At 63.2% G+C, this 22,342-nt stretch overlaps 2 protein-coding genes across 2 annotated transcripts; both read right to left on the bottom strand.

Annotated features, from left to right (window-relative positions):
* Nucleotides 1–3,404: 3,404 nt before the first annotated feature.
* Nucleotides 3,405–11,063, bottom strand: ABHD17A (abhydrolase domain containing 17A, depalmitoylase). Its single transcript, XM_075444403.1, has 5 exons — nucleotides 10,951–11,063; nucleotides 8,353–8,865; nucleotides 6,153–6,347; nucleotides 5,277–5,456; nucleotides 3,405–4,377 (listed from the first exon to the last, which is right to left on the bottom strand). The coding sequence occupies exons 2-5, from the start codon at nucleotides 8,664–8,666 to the stop codon at nucleotides 4,152–4,154; spliced, it is 915 nt and encodes a 304-aa protein (XP_075300518.1). The 5' UTR covers nucleotides 8,667–8,865; nucleotides 10,951–11,063; the 3' UTR covers nucleotides 3,405–4,151.
* A 2,210-nt stretch (nucleotides 11,064–13,273) lies between these two features.
* Nucleotides 13,274–22,067, bottom strand: LOC104328315 (AN1-type zinc finger protein 5-like). The gene is made up of 7 exons (XM_075444118.1): nucleotides 21,995–22,067; nucleotides 21,314–21,597; nucleotides 20,110–20,283; nucleotides 18,498–18,591; nucleotides 17,692–17,810; nucleotides 15,916–16,026; nucleotides 13,274–14,088 (listed from the first exon to the last, which is right to left on the bottom strand). Exons 3-7 carry the CDS (start codon nucleotides 20,258–20,260, stop codon nucleotides 13,940–13,942), a joined length of 624 nt encoding a protein of 207 aa, XP_075300233.1. The 5' UTR covers nucleotides 20,261–20,283; nucleotides 21,314–21,597; nucleotides 21,995–22,067; the 3' UTR covers nucleotides 13,274–13,939.
* Nucleotides 22,068–22,342: the final 275 nt, after the last annotated feature.

The following is a 22,342-nucleotide window of genomic DNA, read 5'->3' as shown; positions in this document are numbered from 1 at the left end:
GCCCCAGCCATCCCCCGCCGGCCCCGGGTCGCTGCCCCGCTCACCTGGCGCGGCAGAGCCGGGGGCTGCTGCCAGCGCATCCGCTCCTCTCCTCCTCCTTTCCTGTCCCCTTCCCTCCATCTTCGCCGGCGCCGTGCGGAGCCCCTTGCCCTGGCACCCCTCCTCCGGCGCCCTCCCCTCTCCCCAGCCCGACCATGGGTGGGATCCTTCCCCTCTGCCCTTTTATACCGTCTCTGTTCATATGACAAGCACGTGAAAAACCGGAGCAGAGCTCGGAAAAAAGCTCCTTAAGACGCTTTAATTCAGTTTCCTGGATCCCATGACTGAGCTCGGCCGTGAGCGGGGTCTTATGACCGCGGCGCACAGGCCCCGGCCATCAAAAGCCTCATTTATGCCCCAAAAGAGACTTAAAGCCCTCTTGGCCGGTCACCCGGTGAGCCCGACGTCCCCCGTGCAGCGGGATCGCGCCTCTGCCGAGGGCTCCTCGCGTGGGGTCCCTGAGACGTCCCGTGCGTCGTCCCCTTTCGCGGCCATCGGCACACGCGGACGTCCCCAACCCAGCCCCTGTCCTTCCGCCTCCCGGTGCACCCAGACCACGGCACCAGCGGTGGGGACAGACGGGCTGTCCCGGTGGCTCCCGGCCCAGTACGGCCCCACTGGTGGGGGACACTGCGCCCAGCACCCCCGGGGCGGGTCTGGCTCATGCATTTTGGGGAGCCTGCGGCTCACACAGGGGTTGGTGCTTCTCCCGCCCGCCATCGTCGCTCCAGCTGCCCGTGCCTGGGGGGAGGATGGAGCCTGAGCCCCCTCGGGCCAGGAGCAGCGCAGGACCCTGACCCAGACAGCCCCGATCCCGAACGGCGACAGATCACAGCCGTCATGGGGGCAGCAGCCGGCGACGTCCGGCTCACCAGGACCTCACACCCCCCACCTCGGGGGATCAGGCTGAACTTTTCTGTCCTTTTGCCTGTTTTTTTGGTTGGTTTTTTTTAAACTGAGACACAATAAACCCAAACTCGAGCCGCCCCGCCATCCTCAGACACCCAACCCCGAGCCGTCCCGCCGGCGACGCAGAGCCGCTCGGAAGCATCCGCAGCCCGACAGGAAACGGGCAGCAGTAAGAGGATAAAAATACCCTCGGTGCAAACAACCCGGCTCTGTGCCGGGATCAGGGAGCCACGGGCTGCTCCAGCCCCGCTGATCGGGGCCGGGGGGCAGCCGGGCTGGGCGACCTCGCTGACTTTGGCTTCCAGCACGTGCGGGAGCTAAAGGCTGTGAAACCACCCAGCCGCTGGGGAAGGGAGGGCTGGGGGGATGCTCGGGGAGAAGCCAGATATCCCGGCTCCCAGACCCCAAAACCCCCCTGGAAAAGGCGGGGAGCCCCCCCAGAGCCCCAACACCCAAAGCCTCTTTTAGCTGCTGCGGGGTCCCAGCACCAAGGGTCCTGCCTGCCCCGTTGGAGGACCCTGCCTGGGTCCCAGGGGGAGGTGAGCGATGTGTGGGGCGCAGGGGGTCCCGTGCCCCCCGCCTCGGCCCCCCCCACGGCTCCCAGCCCCAAACAATAGGTGCATTCGAGTGCTCCGAGCATGGGGCCGCGGCGAGGCCCCACCACGAGGCCCCTGAGCCCCTCCGAGAGCCGCCTAAGGAGATTATCGCTCCTCACATGAGCGGGCTGGGCCCCCCGGCCTCGCAATGGGAGGGTGACGGGGACACGGGGGGGGAACCGGGGCCTGGGAGCTCCACAGGGGTCCCTGCGGGCACGGGAAGGGGCAGAGCGGTGCTTTGGGTGCTTTGCTGTTTGGGTCGGGGCGAGCGATGCGCAGGAAGACACACGGACGCTTTGAACAGCTCTTGCTGGTGGGGGGGTGGGGGGTCAGGGCAGGAGCTGACCCAAAAAGCACAAACCTGAGCGTTTGGCCTTTTCTGGGGGGCCAAACACCCCGTCTGCGGGTGGGAGGGCACAGCGGGGTGCCCCAGCGCCCGCCTCCGCGGCCAGCACAGCCCCGGCATGGCAGAGGTCCCCGCGATGCCAGGGGCACAGCTGGGCACGAAGCAGGTCAAAGAGATCTGCTCCCCCCGGGGCCCCGCTGCTGGCACAGGACCACGCTGCAGGATGGGCCCCCTGCCCATGCCACGCTCGAGGGAGGCTGCGGCCGTCCTCCACCTCTGCGCCCGCCATCCCATGGGATCCCCGAATGGAACGGCACCGGAGCTGGCAGGGGAACGGGTCCCGCTGTCCCCACGGCTGGATTGGAAGAGACCAGCCCTGCAGCGTGGTCCTGGGGGGCCAGCGGCCCCTTCCCCATCTGCGGGCACCGGGGGGCTGCCCGGGCCCCGGAGGAGGGTGACAAGCGTGGGGGATCTGGCCAAGCGCCATTCAGCCGGGCATCGGGAAAGGCGAGGGGCTGGATCCCACAGGGGCTGGGACTGGTCCCAGTCCCCCCAGTTGGGTCACAGCAGGGTGGGGGCTGGTTCCAGTCCCCCCCGGTTGGGTCACAGCGGGGTGGGAGCTGGTTCCAGTCCCCCCGGTTTGGGTCACAGCGGGGTGGGGGCTGGTTCCAGTCCCCCCCGGTTGGGTCACAGCGGGGTGGGGGCTGGTCCCAGTCCCCCCGGTTGGGTCACAGCGGGGTGGGAGCTGGTTCCAGTCACCCCGGTTGGGTCACAGCGGGGTGGGAGCTGGTTCCAGTCCCCCCCGGTTGGGTCACAGCGGGGTGGGGGCTGGTTCCAGTCACCCCGGTTGGGTCACAGCGGGGTGGGGGCTGGTCCCAGTCCCCCCGGTTGGGTCACAGCGGGGTGGGGGCTGGTCCCACTCCCCCCGGTTGGGTCACGGTGGGGTGGGAGCTGGTTCCAGTCCCCCCGGTTTGGGTCACAGCGGGGTGGGGGCTGGTCCCAGTCCCCCCGGTTGGGTTACAGCGGGGTGGGGGCTGGTTCCAGTCACCCCGGTTGGGTCACAGCGGGGTGGGGGCTGGTCCCAGTCCCCCCGGTTGGGTCACAGCGGGGTGGGGGCTGGTCCCAGTCCCCCCGGTTGGGTCACAGCGGGGTGGGAGCTGGTTCCAGTCCCCCCCGGTTGGGTCACAGCGGGGTGGGGGCTGGTCCCAGTCCCCCCGGTTGGGTCACAGCGGGGTGGGAGCTGGTCCCAGTCCCCCCGGTTGGGTCACAGCGGGGTGGGAGCTGGTTCCAGTCCCCCCTGGTTGGGTCACGGTGGGGTGGGGGCTGGTCCCACTCCCCCCGGTTGGGTCACGGTGGGGTGGGGGCTGGTCCCAGTCCCCCCGGTTGGGTCACGGTGGGGTGGGGGCTGGTCCCAGTCCCCCCGGTTGGGTCACAGTGGGGTGGGGGCTGGTCCTAGTCCCCCTGACTGGGTCACAGGGGGACAGCCCCACCTGAGGAAAGTGCACAGACCGGTAAAACGTTAAACCTCTGCTCTTTATTGGGTGCCTGGTTTCCTCGCCCCGCTTCCCCGCACTGCAAGCGAGCGCTCCAGAGGAGGTTTCCCTGGGATGACCTGAAGACAGGGGCTGCTCTGGGCAGGCAGAGCAGGGCCAGACTGGAGGGGGTGCGGGGCAGGGGGCACCTCCTCCACGCGTCCCCAAACCCCCCTCGGGGACACGGCTCTGCCCCGGCTGTGGGGTGAACACCAGGCACCCCACTGCCACCAGCGCCGATCCCGGGGAAGCTCCCGTCGGGAGCAGGAATGGCCGCTTCCTCCATCCCGCCCCGCAGCGACGCTGGGGAGGGGGCCGGGCCCCCAGCCCCCCTCCAACTCGCCTTATTGCTATCGTCAGAGCAGCAGGGCGGCCGGGAGGAGTTCCAGAGTTCGCTGTTTTAGGAGAGGGGACGAGGACACGGCTGAAGCTGACGATTCGCCATCAAGAGGGCGGGCTCCCATCTTTCTGGGGAAGGAGGGAGCCGGCGTCTCTCGCCAGCCCGGCCGATGGTGCCAGCGGCGCCGGGGCTGACACCAGGAGGGAGGAGAGTTGTGTTCATGTCCCAGAGGAAACGCTCCATCCGCTCCAGGGCCTCCTGCCCTCTCCTGAGGCTGGAGCTGAGGCTGTACGAACTCATTGCACCTCCAGCAGCAAGGACTGGGGAGGGGCACTGGGAGAACTGGAGAAACAGGCAGAAACCCCTTGCCCGTCCCCCCCGCCCCGGGGCTAGTTGCGTTGGCTGGCCAGCTCCTGGGAGATGAATTTCCGAAGGCGCTCGAGGTACTGGCTGTAGAGTTCAATGTCATTGTGCCCGGCCCCATCCACCCACAGCGGCTCCACGGCCTTGGGGCAGCGTTCGAAGAGCGCGAGGCCGTGGGAGAAGTCGATGACTTCGTCCTCTGTGCCGTGGATGATGAGGACGGGAGAGGTGATTTTGGAGATCTTCTCAATGCTGCCGAGAAGGCGAGCGGGGGAGAGAGAAGAGAGGGGAGTAAGTACAGGGATCAAGGCACCCCCATTCCTCCTGCCCCCCCAGAACACATCCCCTCGGGGAAAGGGACCAGGAAATGCTCTTTGATGAGAGCAGAGCACGGGGACATGGAGCTTCTGCCAAGGATGTGCTCCAGGAAAAGCTTCCCCTGCAGCGTGACAGACGAGGACCAGAGAGCAGTGACAACAGCCCCATGGGACCCAGGCAGGGCTGATGGAAACCACAGCAGGACAGCATGAGCCCAGGCCCTCCCCACGCCGGGGTCAGCCGTGCCGGCGTTGAGCAGTGGAAGCACGGCTGTTCTCAGCCCGGCCCTGAAGGCCGAGCGAGGCCACGGGGATGCAGAGCGTGGGCTGGTGGCTCCCAGCCACGGCTTCCTGCTCGGGGACCGTCCCTCGGGCCCCGCCGGCCTGGCTGCAAGGGAGAGGAGAAGCAAGAGCTCACTCCCCCTCAGCACTGCCTTGCTGCGCCACTGTCCCTGCCCTCTCCCCGGGGGGAGAGACGTGTCCCGAGGACCCCCCGGGGCTTGTGATACCCGACAAGGGGCCGGCGTGACAGCCCCAGAGCTGGCGGGCAAAGACACCGGGACAGGACGGCCAGGAGGCGATGCCACCCGGCGACGCGGGGTGCACGCATGGCACGGCCCTCAGGAGGGGGCATGGTGACCCTGGGGAGGGCTGCAATCCCCCGGAGGGGACTGAATGCGAGGCAGGAGGATCCCAATGGGTTTAAGTCTATCGTGGGAAACAGGCCCAGGGTTTTCACCACGACCCCTGTTCACGGCCAGGACAGAGCTGGTCTGGGCACTGCCCCTCCAGAGCTGACCCCTGTCCCCGGCCCCTCTCCTCAGGGCCACTCACTTGGGGAAGGCATCGAACCAGTAGGTCTTCTTGGTCTCAGGGAAGGCGACTCTCATGCCAGAGGTGAGCGGGGAGTGAAGCACGATGGCAGCGCACTCGTAGCGGGAGGCCAGATCAACCGTGGGCACCGTGCCGATGCTTTGTCCATATAAAATGATGTTCTCCGGGCTGATCCCATACCTGGGAGAGGAGAGGAGAGGAAGAGGGAGAGGAGAAGGGAGAGGAGAAGGGAGAGGAGAAGGGAGAGGGCACATCAGCACCCAAGCACAAGTCTCCTTACCAGGAGATGCAGCCCAGGGGGTCACCCTGCTCTGACCATGGCACCCTGCAAGGCTTCCTGGGATGGGGTGGGGGGGAATGGGGGCTCAGTCCCCCCAGCCTTCCCCCAGCTCCTCACAACTGGGCCCAGAGCAGCTGCCCTGCACCCCGGCAGGAGCAGGGAGCAGCCAGATGAGCTGGGGGGGGGTCCAGGCTCACCCCTGCCAGGAGCCGGGTTACAGAGGGGTTTGCGGCCCCGGATCACAGCTGCGCGGGGCAGCCCCCAGCTCCCGGGCGATGCTGGGAGCCAGGCCTGGCTGCAGGCAGGGCAGAGGAGGCAGAGCCCATCACGGGGCTGGGCACAGCCAGGGGAGAGCTTGGGAACAGCAAGACGGGGAGCAGAGCTCGTGCCAGCACCCCCAAGCAAGGTCATACCCCCGCAGCACCCCTGCCCCTCCGGGTCCCCCGGCCTGCTCCCCTCAAAGCTGCTTTCCGGCCGCCCCTTCCCGTTCCGAGCGGCCCGGGCTCCCTCTCTGGGAGATTTCCTGTTTTCCAGACTGCCGGCCGGCAGGGTTTTCCTGGATGTCCTCCCTTCCCCCTGCCCGGCGCCCCGCTCACCGCGTCCGCAGCGCCTGCCACGCGGCGTCGATGTCGGAGTAGAGGTTCCTCTCTGAGGGCTTGCCCGTGCTCACGCCGTAGCCCGAGTAGTCGTAGGAGAAGATGTTGCAGTTGATGCGGGTGCCCAGCCCGATGTAGAAGCTGCTCATCTGCCCCAGGTCCACTGCGTTGCCGTGCGAGAAGAGCACCGTGTACCTGCAGCACCGGGCAGAGACGGGCACGGTTAACTGGGGACTCCGCCGCGGTGCCAACACGCTGCCCGGCCCCGCCAGCGGCTCGGGGACGGATGTGCCTGGGCATCGGGACGTCCGCTTCGGCAGCCCAAAGCCAAACCCCAGGATGCGAAGGGCCAACACCCCTCTGGCCACCAAGGCAGGTCCTCGCGACACCCCCGGCCCAACCCCCGAGACCCCCAGACCCTCCCCGGCGCCCGGGGCTCGCTCCCCGCAGACACCGGCAGCCCGAAGGCAGGATGATTCTGTTCAAGTTTTTGAGTCTATTTTTGGTAAAAAGCTCACGATTTGGGGCCTTTTGCCCAATGGGGATTTGAAGTAAGAATTCTGACAGCGGATTTCTGTCTCTCCTGAGTCTGGCACGACACCAGCCGCCGGGAGAGAAGTGAATTGTGGGAGTGACAAGGCGCAAGAAATTTCCACCATTTGGGGAAAAACAATGTTAATCATAAAAATTAACACTAATAGCGCATTGATGGAAGCTTGGCTCCTCTGCCGGAGGGAGGGAGCCGGACCCACTCCCTGCTGAGCCCCCCCAGTTGGTCCCAGAGGTCTGCGGCCAGGTTGAACCCCCAGGTCCCAGCCTGGACACCCCAGCAAGCCCCAGCAGGAAGGCGGTGGCAGGACGAGCGGTGGGAGCACAGACAGTGACCCCAAGGGGGGTTGGGGGGTCCGGATCCCCCCCAGCTCGAGCCCTTCCCTCCAGCCCCACAGCCTGTGCTGAGCAGCCAGAGTGTGGCCAGCGCCGAGCCTCGCCGGGGCAGGGTGCGGGCAGCAGACGTGCAGGCAGAGCGATCCCACCGACGGCTCCTGCAGCCCCACCGACAACTCCTGCAGCCCCACCGACGGCTCCTGCAGCCCCACCGAGGGCTCCTGCAGCCCCACTGACGGCTCCTGCAGCCCCACCGACGGCTCCTGCAACCCCACCGACGGCTCCTGCAGCCCCACTGACGGCTCCTGCAGCCCCACCGACGGCTCCTGCAGCCCCACTGACATTCCTCTCTCTGGGGACCTGCGATGCAAGCAGGGACGGGGCGGACGTCCCCACCGGGCAGTGCGCAGAGGCCTCCGGCAAGGCAGCGCTCCAAGCCACCCCCCTTGTCCCAAAGCACCCGGTGGGTTGAAGCCCTCGGCGAGTTGGAGGCAGATCCGGGCTGCGTCACCCCAAGCCATTCCTCGGGGCTCGCAGCAGGACACCGGCGTGCGGGGTCAGCTGGGGTGCTGCAGGCTTTAGGACCTGAACCCCCACGCCGTGCCACCGGCTCAGGGAGCCGCTGCCGGGCCCCCTCCTGTCCCCGCGCCATCCCCTTGTGCCCAGCCACCAGCAGCTGGGTGGGGGTCTCCAACCTGCACCCAGGGCTGCCCCTCTCCAGCTTCCCAGTTTACGGACTGCTAGGGGTCACCGGTAGCGGGTTGTTCCTAAACCCCCCCTGGCTCTCGCTCCGATCGCTCTTTGCCTCGAAGAATCAGAAGTGAATTCGACCAAACGGGCAGAGCCGGTTTGCCGCAGGTGTCTCCAGGCCGGCACAGGCTCTCGCCCATCCCCGTGGTCACCGCGGGGCCGGGGACCGAGGGCAAGCGGCCGGTGCAGACCCCCCCGGCACTCACCGCGAGCCTCGCGCAGACGCCGGGCTCCCAACCGGCGCGTTACGTCACCAGCGTGACGGCAGGGGAAATCTGCGGGACAGCCGAGGGAACCCCCACATCCCCATCGCCGCCGGCTTCGCCTCCGCTCCGTGTTCAGCCCCGTTCCCAGCCGCAGCCACAAGCCAGACTGGTCCCGGGAGCCCCGCGGGACGACTCCCAGTCCCCGCGGCGCGGCCAGAGCCTCCAGCACGGCGCCGGGTCGGGAGAGGAGGGGGCAGGACAGCCCCGCACCCCCCAGCACTGCACCAGCCCAGCGTTGAGCCAGCCGGGCTCAAACCACCGGCAGCAGCGCCCGGCCGGCGCGTCCACGGGCGACTTACCTGGCGCCCGGCACGCAGCGGACGTACATGCAGCCGATGCGGTTCCCTCGGCTGCTTTTGGTGACGAACACCTCGATGTTGTCCAGCTCCCGCTGGGAATACTGGAAATCCGCCCGGTCCTTCAAGTGCAGCTTCCACCGCCCCGCGGCCCCGCCGCGCAGGGAGCCGGTGCTGGTGCTGCCCACGGGCTCCGGCTCGGGGACCACGGCGTAGGTGGGCTCCGGGGGCAGGAAGGCCAGCTTGGCAGCGATGCGGCTGGGGCAGGGAGGGCAGCAGAAGAGGCAGCAGAGCTGGCTGATGGACAGCCCGTTCATGACGGCGGCGAGGCGAAAGGCAGCCGCGCCGGGAGCGAGGGAGGATCCAAATCGGAGAAGAGCCGGGAACGACGTCGACCCGGAGAGGCCCCGTCCTCAGCCGGCCCTGGGCACGGCCGCCGGCAGTCCCGCGCGGGCTGGGGCACCGGTCGGGGCTGGGGCGGCCGCCATTTGTCCGTCTGTGGGCAGCAGCGGTGGCCTGCGGGCAGGGCAGGCAGCAGTGAGGGCTCTGCACCGGGCACCCCCCTGCCCAGGACACGCGTGACCCTGGGGACACCCACGCACCCCTCCCGCACAGCCGCGCGCCGGCGAGCGCACCCACCGCATCCCCCCGAGCCGAGGGGCACAGCGCATCCCCCCCGCCACACACCCACCGCCCACAGCCCCTACGCTCCCGCCCAAACCGAGCCTCCCTCAGCCCCTCCAGCCCCCGCAGCCCCCACGCTGGGGGGGGGGGAAGGCTGGCGGGCGCAGGATCGCACCCCCACTGCCCCCCACACCCCACAACAGCCCCACGGCGGGGGATACAAAGGCTACGGCCCCTGCGGAACCCCCCCCGGACACCGGCGCAGGCGGGCGGTGGGAGAACCGAAGAAAAAGGGGAGGGGGGAGGGAGAGAAAAAAAAAAAGCAACTATTTTTTGCAAGTTTGGGCACAGGCTCTCGCTGAGGAATGTCAAACCAGCCCACACCCCGAGGAATTCGCTCCATCTGCTTCCGAAGGGCTGGGAAAGGGGAGGAAAGGGTGGAGGGGGGAGGCCTCCCGCCCAGCCGGAGGGGACAGCACACGGCACCCAAATATGCCGGAATATTGGGAGCGAAGGGACGCCCTGCGCCCCGGCCCCGCTGCAGCGCCTGCGCTCCGGGGTCCCGGCCTGGGTCCGGCTCCCCTCGGGCTGGTGCCCACGCCGGCGTCGCGGCCGGCACACGGCAGCCCCGGCGTGCCCCGGTTTGGCTCCCGGCGTGGCGGCGGGCCCACGCGCACCCGCGGCGGACGAGGGTGTCCGGTGGGCACGCACCGCGCCGGCATGTCGGGGCGCGGGGCACGCAGGCAGGGGCAGGCAGCTGCCCGCGGCGCAGGCGTCGTGTCACGCTCGTGCCGTGTGTCACGCTCGCGCCGGGCCAAACCCCAGCACCCGTGGGGACCCGCACCCCCGTGGGCAGGGACCCCTGCCTGCCCAGGGGCCAGACCCACGCCACAGCCCCCCACCCCGGACCCCACGGCCGCTTGGTGCATGCCTGGCGTGGGGGGCCGGATCCACACCACGCGTGCGCTGACCCCCCCCAACGCCCCCCAGCCAGCATGGGGGATCCACAGGGCACCCACCCACAGAGCCGAGTGGGACACTCGCACTCACTGACCCGTGGGGGACCCCCCACGGGGGACCAGCGTGGGCCTCCCACCCCACGGACAGGCATGGGACCCCCCACCCCACACGTGCTGACTGGCGTGGACATCCCCCCCCAACGGGCTGGTGGGGGGGTCCCACACACACACTGACCTGTGTGGGCCCTCCACGACCGCTGTGGGCCCCCACAACACACACGCTGACCCATAGGTGACCCCCCCCAAGTGACCAGCGTGGGCCCCCCCCCCACTAACTGCTGTGGGCCTCACTCCCCCCTCTGAGCGGTGTGGGGCTGTGGGATCTCCCCAAACACACATGGACCGCTGAGGACCCCCCCCAATGATCACTGTGGGCCCCACACACATCCCCCTGGCCCTGCATGGACCCCCCCACTGCTGTGGGCCTCCCCCCCCACTGACAGGCAGGGGACCCCCCCACACACACTGACCAGCGTGGGCGTCCCCCTCCCCCCCCCCACGGGCTGGTGGGGGGTGGTCCCACACACACACTGACCCGCGTGGGCCCCCTCAATACACACACTGACCCGTGGGTGACCCCCCCCAGTGACCAGCGTGGGTCCCCCCCACTAACAGGCCAGGGGACCCCCCAACCCCACACACGCTTACCCGTGGGTGCCCCCCCCCGCAGTGACCGGCGTGGGCACCCCCCCACTGACCGCTGTGGGCCTCACTCCCCCCTCTGAGCGGTGTGGGGCCGTAAGACCTCCCCCCCACGATCACTGTGGGCCCCACACTCATCCACCCAGCCCTGCGTGGGCCCCCCTCCACTGCTGTGGGCCTCCCCCCCCACTGACAGGCATGGGACCCTCCCCCCCACTGACCGGGCTGAGACCCCCCTCCCCGCCGCAGGACCCGTTCCCCCGCCTCCCCCCGCACCCACTCGTGCCTCTCCCCGCTCCCCCCCCTCCCCCCATACCTGCACATGCTCCGCCGTGGCCCGGCCCCCCCCCCCCTCGCGTTCGGGGCTACCGGCTGCCGCTGCGGGGGCCTCCGAGACGAGGGCGGCGCTGCACGGCCCTGACCCCGCCCTCTCCTCGCCCGGAAGTGGCGCTGTCGCCCCGCCCTCGTTGCCAAGGGAACGGCGCGGCCTGCCCGGGCGGAGGGGGAAGGGGGGGGGATGCCTTTACCTCATGGCTGCCGGGGTAGCAGCACCGAGGGACGGCGGGGATGAGGCCAGGCGTGGCCAGGATGCTTCCCCCCGCCCAAATCCAGATGCCGAGCGCACCACAAAATGAACACGGGGGAGTTTGGGCCCGGGCCTAGGACCACCCGGGTCCTAGGCCCGGGCCCAAACCCCCCTCACGCCAGCTCACCCTCCCCGTGGTGGAGAAAGCAGCTCGCCCACCAAGGCAGAATCTGCTTCCTCAGGGCCTCGAGGTGCTGGATAAAACCCCAAGCCACAGCCTGCGTACTGGCTGCCCACGGGGAAACTGAGCTGCGGAGACCCCCCCCCCCACCAAGAAGAGCCAGCACCGACGCCTGACCCATCCCCGCCCGTAACGAAGCAGCCACAGCATCCGAGCAAACCAGACTGTATTAATATTTACACTTCACGAAGGGAATCAAAGGGAAAAGGTAGGTGGCGGAGAAGCAGGCAGCCGCCCCTTTCGCCGCGTGGGCTTTCCCGTTGCAGCCACGGGAGCCGCTTCTCCCTCCCCAGGGGCCCGCAACCTTCGTGCGAACGCAAGGCGAGGCGTGCTTGCAGTTTTTCCATGTCTTCTTCCCCTGAGAGCGACAGCTCATTCTCAGTCAAAACCTCGATGGTGAAACCCAGCCTCGTCACGCACCACCAGCACCGCGCTTACGGCCCGGCACTAAAACGTGCCGCCGCTCGCGTGCTCCAGCCGTGACGCCGACATTGCCCAGAAGCAAAAACCTGAGGAAAGGGCTGGCAAGAGCCGGCCTCACCTCTGCTCTGCGCTGGTGGGGGATTTGCATCATTTTCAGAGGTCTGAATCCTCCTGGCAACGCCGTACACCAGTAGCAGGGCGCACACTGCTTTGGCTGCAGTCACATAGGGAAAATGAAACCTTCGGAACGATGTCCCCTGCAAACACCGGGCCAGAACTGCCACAAATGGGGAAGCAAACCAGCACTTGGAAGGAGCTGCTGTGATCTCCCCTGGCTGCTGGCTCGGCCCCCGCAGCTCCGCTCTCTGCTGCCCTTGTACGAGCCGATGCGGAGGGAAACGCTTCTGAAGCGTGGGAGGGCCAGCAGTGGGGCAGAGGCTGCCGCTTCTCCCCCGGGGCTCATTCGGGTTCTCTTGTTCGTGAGACGCTGAGAGCCCCGTGGCCGTGGCCCCGCTCCCAGCGTTCCAGGGAGCAGAGCTCCCCCGGGGTGGGCGCAGACCCTGCGTGGTGGGGAGACGGCTTCGGCTTGCGGTGCACCCCAGAAGCCGCCGCCTGCCTCGCGCTGCGTACCCGAGCCCTCCACGTTTTTTTCTGGAGTGCTGCCGAGCCCAGAACTTGGCTTTCCCTGCACCCCAGAGCCCTCCATGGGTGGGTGGGTGTCTCAAAGCCCTCTGGGTGCCTTTTAGGGTGCTCAAGTCCTCTGCATGCCTTCAGTGTACCCCAAAGCTCTCCTTTTGTCTTTCCTTGCACCCTGGAGCCCTCCTCGAGTCTTCCAGCACCCCCAAGACCTCTAAGAGTCTTAGCGTGGGCCCAGAGCTCTCCCTGGACTTTTCCGAAAGCCACCGCCTGCGATCCTGGGCACCCCAGGACCCTCCTCGTGACATCCCACATGCCCTGCAGCCCTCCATGTGCCTTTCCCTGTGTCCCAGACCCCTCTGTCCGGCTTTTGGAGTGTCTCCTGGGGACGCAGCGAGGTGGGAGAGCAGGGCGGTTGGGCGGGCTGCCCGAGCCAACGTGCTCAGAGGGGAGCAAGGCTCTCACCGAGCAGCAGCCAGGCCCACATGGAAAGGATCCCCGCTGCCTGTCTGCGTGCAGGGACAGGAATGGAAGCGGAGATTTGGAGATCTGAGCTCCATGCGCAACCCTGATGAGAAAGAACCGTGTAAGGCAGAAGGCAAGGAGCAGAGGAGAGGCGCAAGCGCTGCTGTGTTACCACAAACCTCGCTCAGGAAGCAGCCGGCAGTTACTTGGGGGACGGTGAAGCACGGGAGCCCCACAGCCCAGCCACGTCCTGGATGCCACAAGCCCGGCAGGCCGGCTCCCCGCCCGTGGCAGCGAGCGGTGCTGTCCTAAAGGTCCTGACCTGCGGCCGGAGCACGTCTACGTCGCTTCAAGCCACAAAATAACTTTACTGTGCCAGTGCTCTGCTGCGTAACTATCGCGGTGCGTCAACAACAGCGTCTCAAAGGGACAGGAGGGGTATTTGGGGCGTTAAAACTACAGAATCCTCTTTTCTGCATCCGAGACCGAACACCTCTCGGGGAGCAGAGGGCAACCTTGCTGCTGGGATTCCCCAGCTCCTGGTTTTACGCCCACCACAAAGAGACGGAAGGGCAGAGGGAACAAAGTCCAGTGGCAGCTCACAGGCTCCAGTTGCAAGTCCCGGGCAGTTCACAGGACTCGGAGCTGCCGCCTGAAGGGAAGGGCTGCCCGGCCGAGCCCTGCTGCCCGCGCCGCGCGATCCGCCCCGGCGTAAAAAAAGTCCAAAGGTCTCAGCATGGGGGTGGTGGGGCAGGACGGTCCCTGCTCCCTTGGGAAGCTGGCTGAGGATGGAGCAGCTGAGCTGTGGCTGTCGGACAGGCAGGAAGGGAGAGAAGGAACATCAACTGTCTGCCAAAGAGGTGTGAGGAGTCCCCACGTCCGGGTGCTGGTTCGTGTGTGCTGCTGGAGATCACCATCGCATCACCGATGGGGCTGGGAGGAAGAGGAGGAAGGCTGGGAGGAAGGGGAGGAGCACCAGGCCACCTGGTTGCAGTTCGAGCTGCTCAGCCCCCTTCACAACTTCTGGATCTTCTCAGCAACAACGATGGGGTTCTCCTTGCGGATCTTCTCGGCAGCTTCTGCCTTGTAGTCGTAGGGGCAGGCGTGCATGTCGGAGTACCGGTGGATGGCACAGAACAGGTTCCCGCAGCGGCAGTCGAAGCCTGAAGGGAAGAAGAGCAGAGAGACAAGGCCGCGTTAGCCCCCGTCCAGCCGGACGGGAAGGCAGCAGGGCCTCCACTCTTTCCTGCTGGGCCAGGAAGCTCCACGAATGCAGAAGGAGGGTCGGATGAAGGAGGGGACCACTGTCCCCGACAGGCAAAAGGGAGTCTTAGTGTGGAGGAAGACCGCGGCTGGCTCTTGGCTTTCCTCTGGCTTAGCTGCTCCCATGAGTGCACGCGCGCTCTGGCCGGCCCCAGCTGTCACAGCAGTGGGAAACGCTCCCAGAGCAGCTGCTCTCCGCGTTCCCCGGGGACAAGGGACATGCTAGGGACCGCAGAGTGCCAGATTGCTAATCCAGACCAGGCTCCCCAGGCAGCGAGCAGGCAGCCTGAGCTAGAGCCCAGCGCTCCGAGCCAGCATGGCTCCCCAGGCATCACGCAGCAGCACCTGGACTGACCAGCAGTAAGCCAGCAAGCAGCAAAACCTTCACCTCGTTAGGATCATTTTCAAACTATTTAGGCTTCACAATTGATAATTTAGTCACTTCCGTTGGAGATAATGCTGTTCAGAAGTGCCACCGTTATCACAGCACACTGGGAAACTGAGGCACGGAGCAGGGAGGGGGTTTGCTGCAGAACAGCGTCCCACTGACAGTGACTCACGCTCTTGCCTTTCACATCTTTCCAACTACAGGCTGTAAAGACCACAAACACCTTGCTACGAGGTGCCAGTTTACTCCTGTTTGAGAAAACTCATTTTATCCTAAATGCCCTGAATTCACAGGAGTTCTCTGCAAGTTGATTCCTACAGGAGAGGCAACTTCTCACAGTTTGAAGCTCTCAGGGAAACACTCATCCAGGAAAACAACCCTCCCTGCAGGTCTGCAGGCTATGCACAGAGTACCCCGCGCAGCCCCAGGCCTATAAACCCACATTTATCCTATGACAGGGCCCTCAAATATCCAGGCAAGCTCGGGCTCCACAGTGCCAGGCGCTGGGCAAACCTCCCAGGCCAGACTCGGCCAAAGCAGCTTGCGTCGATAAAAACACAAGTGTGTGTGCAGTCCCGGCTGCTGAACGCACTGAGGAGGCTCAAGAGGCGAGCGCTCCACTAGAATAGCGAGACCTGCACGGCTCTAGAGTTTAACTTTTTCCAGGGAAACAACTAAATGGCAGAGTCAATTCAGGGGAACGATGTTTTTCTTAACAAACCACAGCCAAGTTAACTGCTTCGTGAATTGCCTTTCCAGGGCCAGTTTTCCCATCAATACCAGTCACCTGACACTATCTCAGCACCTCTCTCTCTTCAGCTTTACAGGCTGAACACCAAGAGCCATCCTGCTCTCGGGAAGCAAACAGCAGAAGTCAAGTAGCATTCACAAACGGGATGAGTCTTGGAGTGGGAGTTTCAGTTTGGGTCCAACTCCGTTCATGTCACTATGATGGAAGCTTTACCGCTGACCTGAACAGGAGCAGAATTAGATCCACAGCAAGCACTGCCCTTGCTTCTACAAGCAGCTTTTGCCAAGTGGCAGAAATAACCCAAGAGGCAGTGCTCCATCCAGTTCCAGAATCCAAGCGCTGGCAGGGAGCCCGACAGCGAGCGGCAGATTCCCCAGGCTGCCGCCTCGGACAGCGCTGTTCACAGGGCGGAGCTCCCCTCCCACCTCCCCTGCAGCACCACATCTCACGGATGTAAAGCACTTCTTGGAGGGGTACCTCCAACCACTGACCCACGCTGACCCTCTGCACCCAGGACATCTGTTCGCAGGGCCATGAAACCAGACTAGCTAGGCCACAGGCAAGTTTCCCCCACAGCCAGGGTCTTACCAGTTAGCCCTATCTTCTTCCGGCAAGTGAAGCAGCGATTCTTCTTCTGTTTCGGCTTTTCTGAAGCTGTCTTGCTCTCAGCTGTGTTCTGGGATATTTCAAGCACGGTACCTGAAGCAGAGGCAAGAGTTTTGCTACCCTTCTTGATAAACCAAGCCACACATTCATTTTATTAGAGAAGCCGCTTGAGGCCCTACTGATGCTAGGTCTGTGCCAGACACCTCTGTGTGCACGTTGTCCTGGCTGACATACCCCAGACTGGGAGATTTGCCTTGTTCCACAGAGATCTACATCTCCCGCAGCATCATGTCTTCTCTGTTTCAAATTCCTTAAATCCAAGGCTCAGAAACACCAAGGAAATATTACAGTTTAGCTAAGGCACACGTACGGTAACGTGATGCCGTTCAGCTCCTCCTGAGACGAGGTAACACCGAGCAGAACTACCTGGTGCTTGCCATAGGTTAACCGTCATCCGGATAGTCACTGCAGCTTAGCTGATGTACAGTAACTCAACTGCACAGCTGAGCCTGGAGTTAATCTTTGCAGGGAGAAAAAATAAAAGTTAACCCCTTGTAAGTACTACTAATTATTTTCGCTGACTCTTATGTAAGTGTTCCTTGTATGTAGGTCTCAGAATGCTTTACACAGATACTCATCACTGTCTCTAATCTACCAAAAGGAAAACTGAGCTCTGAAAGCCAGATTGTTAAAGGTCACTGGTGCTTAGCAGGATTTCCTACGGTACCTAAGCAGGTTAGAGAAGCCAACAGGAGGGAGGAGCTCCAACTGCTAGCAGCTACACACCTGCAGCGCACACCACTCTGAAAACCAGGTTAAGGAGACAAACAGTCAGAGGCAGAGATAGCTTTGTGGATCTGACCCTAAACAACCTTCTGAAAACCCCACAATCAGAAGCAAGAGGCAGGCTCTTCCAAGGCTCTCTTCCACCAAATGGTCTCTCACCTGCCTGTTGTAAATTGTCTCCTGGGCTTGCCGGCCAGGGATTGCCAAATCCAAAATGCACACTCACGCGCAGCGACTAAGGCCTGGTTCTTTAGCAACCAGCAGCTCTTGGGGTTTTTTTAGCTTTGAATGCAAGCAGCCTGTCAGTTGAAAGAAAGGAGGGTATCTCCAACGCAGCGTCACTTGGTTACGGCTTGGCTGCAACACAACAGCTCACCCTGTAACTCATCACCTGGAGGACGTACCCCGCTGGGCAACGACAACCGTGCTCCTCTGTCACCTCCACTTTGCAAACCAAGCGACAGCGTTCACGCTCCCCTCCGAGGGGCGGGTATGCCTCCCATCACGGGATGACACCAGCCAGGCCAGCAGCTGCCCCTGGGCACGGCCACAAACACTGCTCCTCTCTCCCAAGACTACACTGGATCCGTCTCCTCTCCCCCCTCGAGAGACGGCAGGGAACTGCCGCCAACAACAGCCGTGCAGCAGGCTGTGGGACGCTCCGGGCTTTCTGCCATTCACTAGGATAGGCGTCATGGAAGATTATCCTCCTGCCAGCGAGTCGAGGGCTGGCAGCTACTCAGCCCTCAGCCCACAGAACAATCTCTGTCGGCCTGCCCTGAGGCACAGCATTCTCTCTCCTCCCTGTTTCAGAAACAAACTGTTTTCTCCTTAGCTCTCTTGCTAGGTGTACCTTTCCTGCCGGGAGGTAACAACCGTCCCCTGGAGTTACTGGCCAGTATTGTACTTGCTGCTCACACCGACTTGCGAGATCAGCGTCATTCAGACTCGTGCAAAGGCCAAACCATCTACCTGATGAGGAAGATGCTGATGAGGCTTCTTCTGTCTTGATGAGTTCTTCTGTCTCACCGCTGTTTTCTTCTCTGGATATGCTCATGGCCGTCATCTGATGGGTCACGGGAGTCTGAGCACTGGGAGCATTTGCAACAAACAAACAAACAAACCAACCATGGAGAAAACACAAGTATTTCCTTTTGATGAACAGTTATGTGGGAGAGATCTTCAGCCCATGAAGTTAATTTCATTATACTCGGAGGTAGCTCAGGAGTACAGCAGGCCAACTCCCCTTGAGATTTGGGATCAGAGTTCTTTACAGACACAAATGGAATGAATCTGTGATGATCTCAATTTCCTTTTCCACTCAATTATATCACAAAGCCAAGGCAACAGCCCATCCAAACCAGCCCAGGGACAGGGAAACAGAGCTATGAGTCAGGACTGCAACGCAATGGTAGAGCTCAATGCAGCAGTATCTCCCTTCCTTTCAAACGTGACCGAGGTCCCAGTCCTGTTTTCACAGCTTCTAGACTGGATCATCACCAGGTGTTTTCACCGAGTTGAAAGCCAACAGTCTAACGGAGCTGGTGACAGACAAGCTGTGCTGGCTCTGAGAGAACCAAGATGCCACTTAGTTTACTACAGGTTTTAATTTACTGCTGACCCTCTGATACCTGACTCCACACATCAGCTATCATCAGGGACATCTCAAAGTTCCAGACAAACCAGGGTCACAACAAACATACGCAGGACAAGAGCCTCTCCCTTGTGTCCCAGGGCTGGTTTTTCACATGGCTGTAGATCTCCCTCCATGCCCCTACCTGGCTTTCACATCCTCAGGCGTGGAGTCTCCCTCCGCATGCTGCCCTGCAATCGAATCCGAAGCCATGGGGCTGCTGTTGGGACCACTGGGCGCTACGAGACAAGATCACAGTCTTGGTAAACTCTTAAAAATGTCAGCAGGTACCTTGGGTGCTTGACAGAAAGGAGAAAGCGGGATGAGCGCTTTCAGCAGGCTTTAACCTCCTGCTCCCTAGCAGGAGCTGGGAGGGCGGTTGGGATCACTCCCACATCCCCTGTTCTTGCACTCTCCCCTCCAAATCATGGAACCATAGAATGGTTTGGGTTGGAAGGGACCTTAAAGATCACCTGGTTCCAACCCCCCTGCCATGAGCAGGAACATAAATCTGTGCATAGGTCTCTGCGAGGACCACACCTCAGGGCTGGCTGGACTGCACCAGGACCAGTGCAGCTATGTCATCAGGGATGACTCCTTGCATCAGGATTATAACACCTCTCTGAAATTAGCTGCTCATCTTCCTGTGGACTGCAGGCTCCTTCACAGAGATCTGCTCAGCTCCTCGTGATCTGCAAGCTCCCTTTTGAGGGACAAGGGTTTCTTCACAGGAGTTACGTGCCAAATGCCTTCCATTACCGTGTGGTTTTTTAACATCTGGTAAAATCTGACTTCAGTCACCCATCATTCTTTGATTCCCCTTCTTTTCGTCAACATTGCAAAGCAAACTCCGCATCAACATAAACATTCTCCCACCAGGATAAACGACAGTGCTGCAGTTACCAACATACCTTGAACTCAACGTTACTCTGCAACTTCTCCAAAGCGTAAGAACCAGCTCCTCATCTGCTGCAAGGAACTGGCTTCGGTAGAAACATGTGGGTTTGTGTCAGCCAAGGATCTAAGCCAGGGTCTTTAGAAAAACCCTTTGTCAGGAAGAGCTGTGCTCCCAATATATATTTTGGGTGGGTAATTCAAGGAAAGCCACTTTTACACTCGGGAACAAAACTGTGAAAGATCTCCAGAAGGCGTTTCTCACCGGTATTGCAAAGTACAGTGCAGCATCTGTACAAACTCCCAGCAAAAGAAAATCCTGCTAAGGATGGAACGAGCACCCCTTCTGTGCCCCTGACTGCCTCCCAGCTCGGTGGCATGTCAGCTCTGTTCAGCTGCAAGAAACAAACCTTTCATTGCATTGCTTTTGGTTGTCAGCCCTGTGAGGAGGAGAAAATTATGCAAACCTAAAAAGCCAAATTGTTTCCAAATTAAATTCCACTTGAGGGATCGGTCGTGGTTCCCAGCAGTCAGCACGTAACTCAGGGAGCAGGTAACAGCTGGAAATTCGGGCCACTGTCAGCGCAAGTGAAGTTTTACAGTTTACTGGAAGGTGCTGACTGGGATGGGGCTTCACCAACAGCTGGGACTGGGAAGGAGCCAACTGACCCCCCTGCAGGGAACAGCAGCGCTCAAAGGCTCGGGTCTTTGAGTTAGAGGCTCGAGTCTACACGAAAAGGGAAAGACACGAGTTTCCCAGGAGGGAGTAAATCTGCTGGCGGCCAGTACCAGCACCATTCTCTGTCCTGGCTGCTTAAACACAATTTGCATTTAAAATTTATTTCTCAGACAAAATCCTCTACCTGGGGGACTTATCCGGTCACTGCTCTGCTGTCTCTGTAGAAACTCCTTATAGCAAACGGAGCACATCCCGTTGGTCCGGGGGCTGCCGTAAAATCCACAGCCTGTGGTACACAACAGGGGCACCTGGGTTTGGTTTGTCTCCTGAGCCATCCTCTCTCCTCCGAGGCCCTAGGCTACGAACAGGAATAAAAACGAGACAGCTGTTAGGGCCGGAGCGCTCGTTCACTGCACGCCGCAGCTGATCAGGAAGGAGCACAAAGGATCCCGAGAGAGTCCGGTTCCTGCACGTGCACAACAACGCGAGCCGAGCACCCTGAGCAAGGGACACCCAGGGCTCGTAAACAGCCACAGGATCCAGGCGCCGGGGCCTTGAGCCACCCGGAGCTCCGCTGCCAGGAGGCTGCCCAGAGCCAGGCTGGAACGCCGACAGGAGCCGGCTCCCGGCACGCCTGGCACCACGAGGGACCCTGAACTCCCGGTGACAGACACGCACGCAAGACCTGAACGCTCTCCAACGGTAACAGGACGTGCCATCGCAGCGTGACTGATGACTCCTGCAGCCACCGAAACAAAGAACGCCACTCCAGCGGCCAGCCCCATCAGCCACATTTCGCGCTCAGCCGCGTTTGTTTTCATTTCAAGCCGGTTTTACTTTTTTAGTTCTTAGGAAGATGATGTAAAGGATGCAAAAAGAACCCGCTGACTCTCAGTTCTGACAGTCATGCATTTCCCGACCTGCTGGTGGATAAGGGGAACATTAGCATAGTTAGGCTGGAAATGAGAATCACCTTTCTTTCCAGCAGTAGGATGTAATTCTGGAACACCTTCTCAGGGGAAACAGCGGACCGAGTGAAACCTACTTTAAAAATTAATCTTAATAATTTCTCTCTGGATTGCACGCAGTTACCTCCAAACCCAGGAACTGCCCCCTTCCAGCCACACGCTGTGTAGCATTCACACGGCCAAACCGTGCCGCCGTCTTCGACGGAAGACAAGCGGAGAGGACATTCGCGGGACCGCGGCCGTGCAGGTGGCTCCAGCTCAGGCCCAAAGACGCGGCGTTGCTACCAGAGCCCCCGGCAGCGATCCCCTTTGTGGGACACACAGCGTACCCACCACCTCACAGCTAACTCTGCCGCGTTCTTTCACGTTCCTATAAAATTCCACCGAGGGAATAAAACAACGGGAACATGAAATACTTACCCTCCCAGGAGCACTCCAGTGGGATGGAAGCGGATCAGCTCTGGTTTCTTCCTCCTTGTCCTCAGCTGGGTGATACGAATCTCCGCTCTGCCCTCGCGGAGCTCAGACCCGCGTTCCCATCACCAGACCAGGAGTCCTTCCCGGCCCCCACCGGCCTCTCCTTCGGCTCCAGCAGCCAAGGGAGCCGCTCCACGCCGGGCCCGGCGGGCTGGATCCCCGCGGAGGCAGCCGGACGGTAACCACTGGGGCGAATTTTCAGGAGTTGCTTCTGATTCCGGGCGTCCCTGGAGAGAGAAGGTGACGACGGCTGCGACTCCGGCCGAGCCCGGCTCTCCCTGGGCAGCGGCCTTCGCCAGCCGCCCTGTCGCGACCCAGAGCCCCGCGGCCAAACCCGCTGAAACGAGAAAGCGAACCGCTCCTTCTGCCGCCGCCCTGCCCCCGCGCCCCGAGCGCGGCCAGGCCGGGGACCCCCCCCCGGCACCCCCCGGCCCCGCCGCCCCAGCCCCGCCCCGGGGGGCGATGTCTCCCCGCGCCTCACCCCCCCCCCCCCCCCCGCCGCGCCCGGGCCCCGCGCCCCTCTCCCCGCCCGCGGTGGAAATCGAGGCCGAGGCTTTGCGGCCTGCGCGGCGGCGGGCGGGCCGGGCCGGGCCGGGCCTCTGGGCCGCGCCGGGCCCCACTCACCGGCGGCGGAGGCGGGCGGCCCCCGGGCCAGGCCGGGCCGGGCCGGGCCGGCCGGCGGGAGGCTCAGGCGGGCGGCGGGCAGGGCGGGCTGCCGGGAAACATGGCGGGCGCTGCCGGCGGGACCGCGGCCCCCGAGCGCCCTCCCCCGGGGAGGGCCCGGGACGGGGGGACGGGACGGGGCCGCCGCCCGCAGGCGGCCGGGGAGGCCTGGCGATGGGGGGGGAGGCGGGCCCCGGCTGTAGGGGAGGGGGCTGTGACCCCCCGGCTATAGGGGCTGGGGTGTAGGTGTGCCCTGGCTATAGGGGAGGGATTTGTCTTCCTCTGGGCTATAGGTGTGCCCTGGCCACA

Source organism: Opisthocomus hoazin, chromosome 27 (assembly GCF_030867145.1).
Source record: "Opisthocomus hoazin isolate bOpiHoa1 chromosome 27, bOpiHoa1.hap1, whole genome shotgun sequence".
In the NCBI taxonomy this organism is placed as follows: domain Eukaryota; kingdom Metazoa; phylum Chordata; class Aves; order Opisthocomiformes; family Opisthocomidae; genus Opisthocomus; species Opisthocomus hoazin.
Note: the sequence above shows the minus strand (reverse complement) of the source record. Positions and strands in the feature narration are given on the sequence as shown.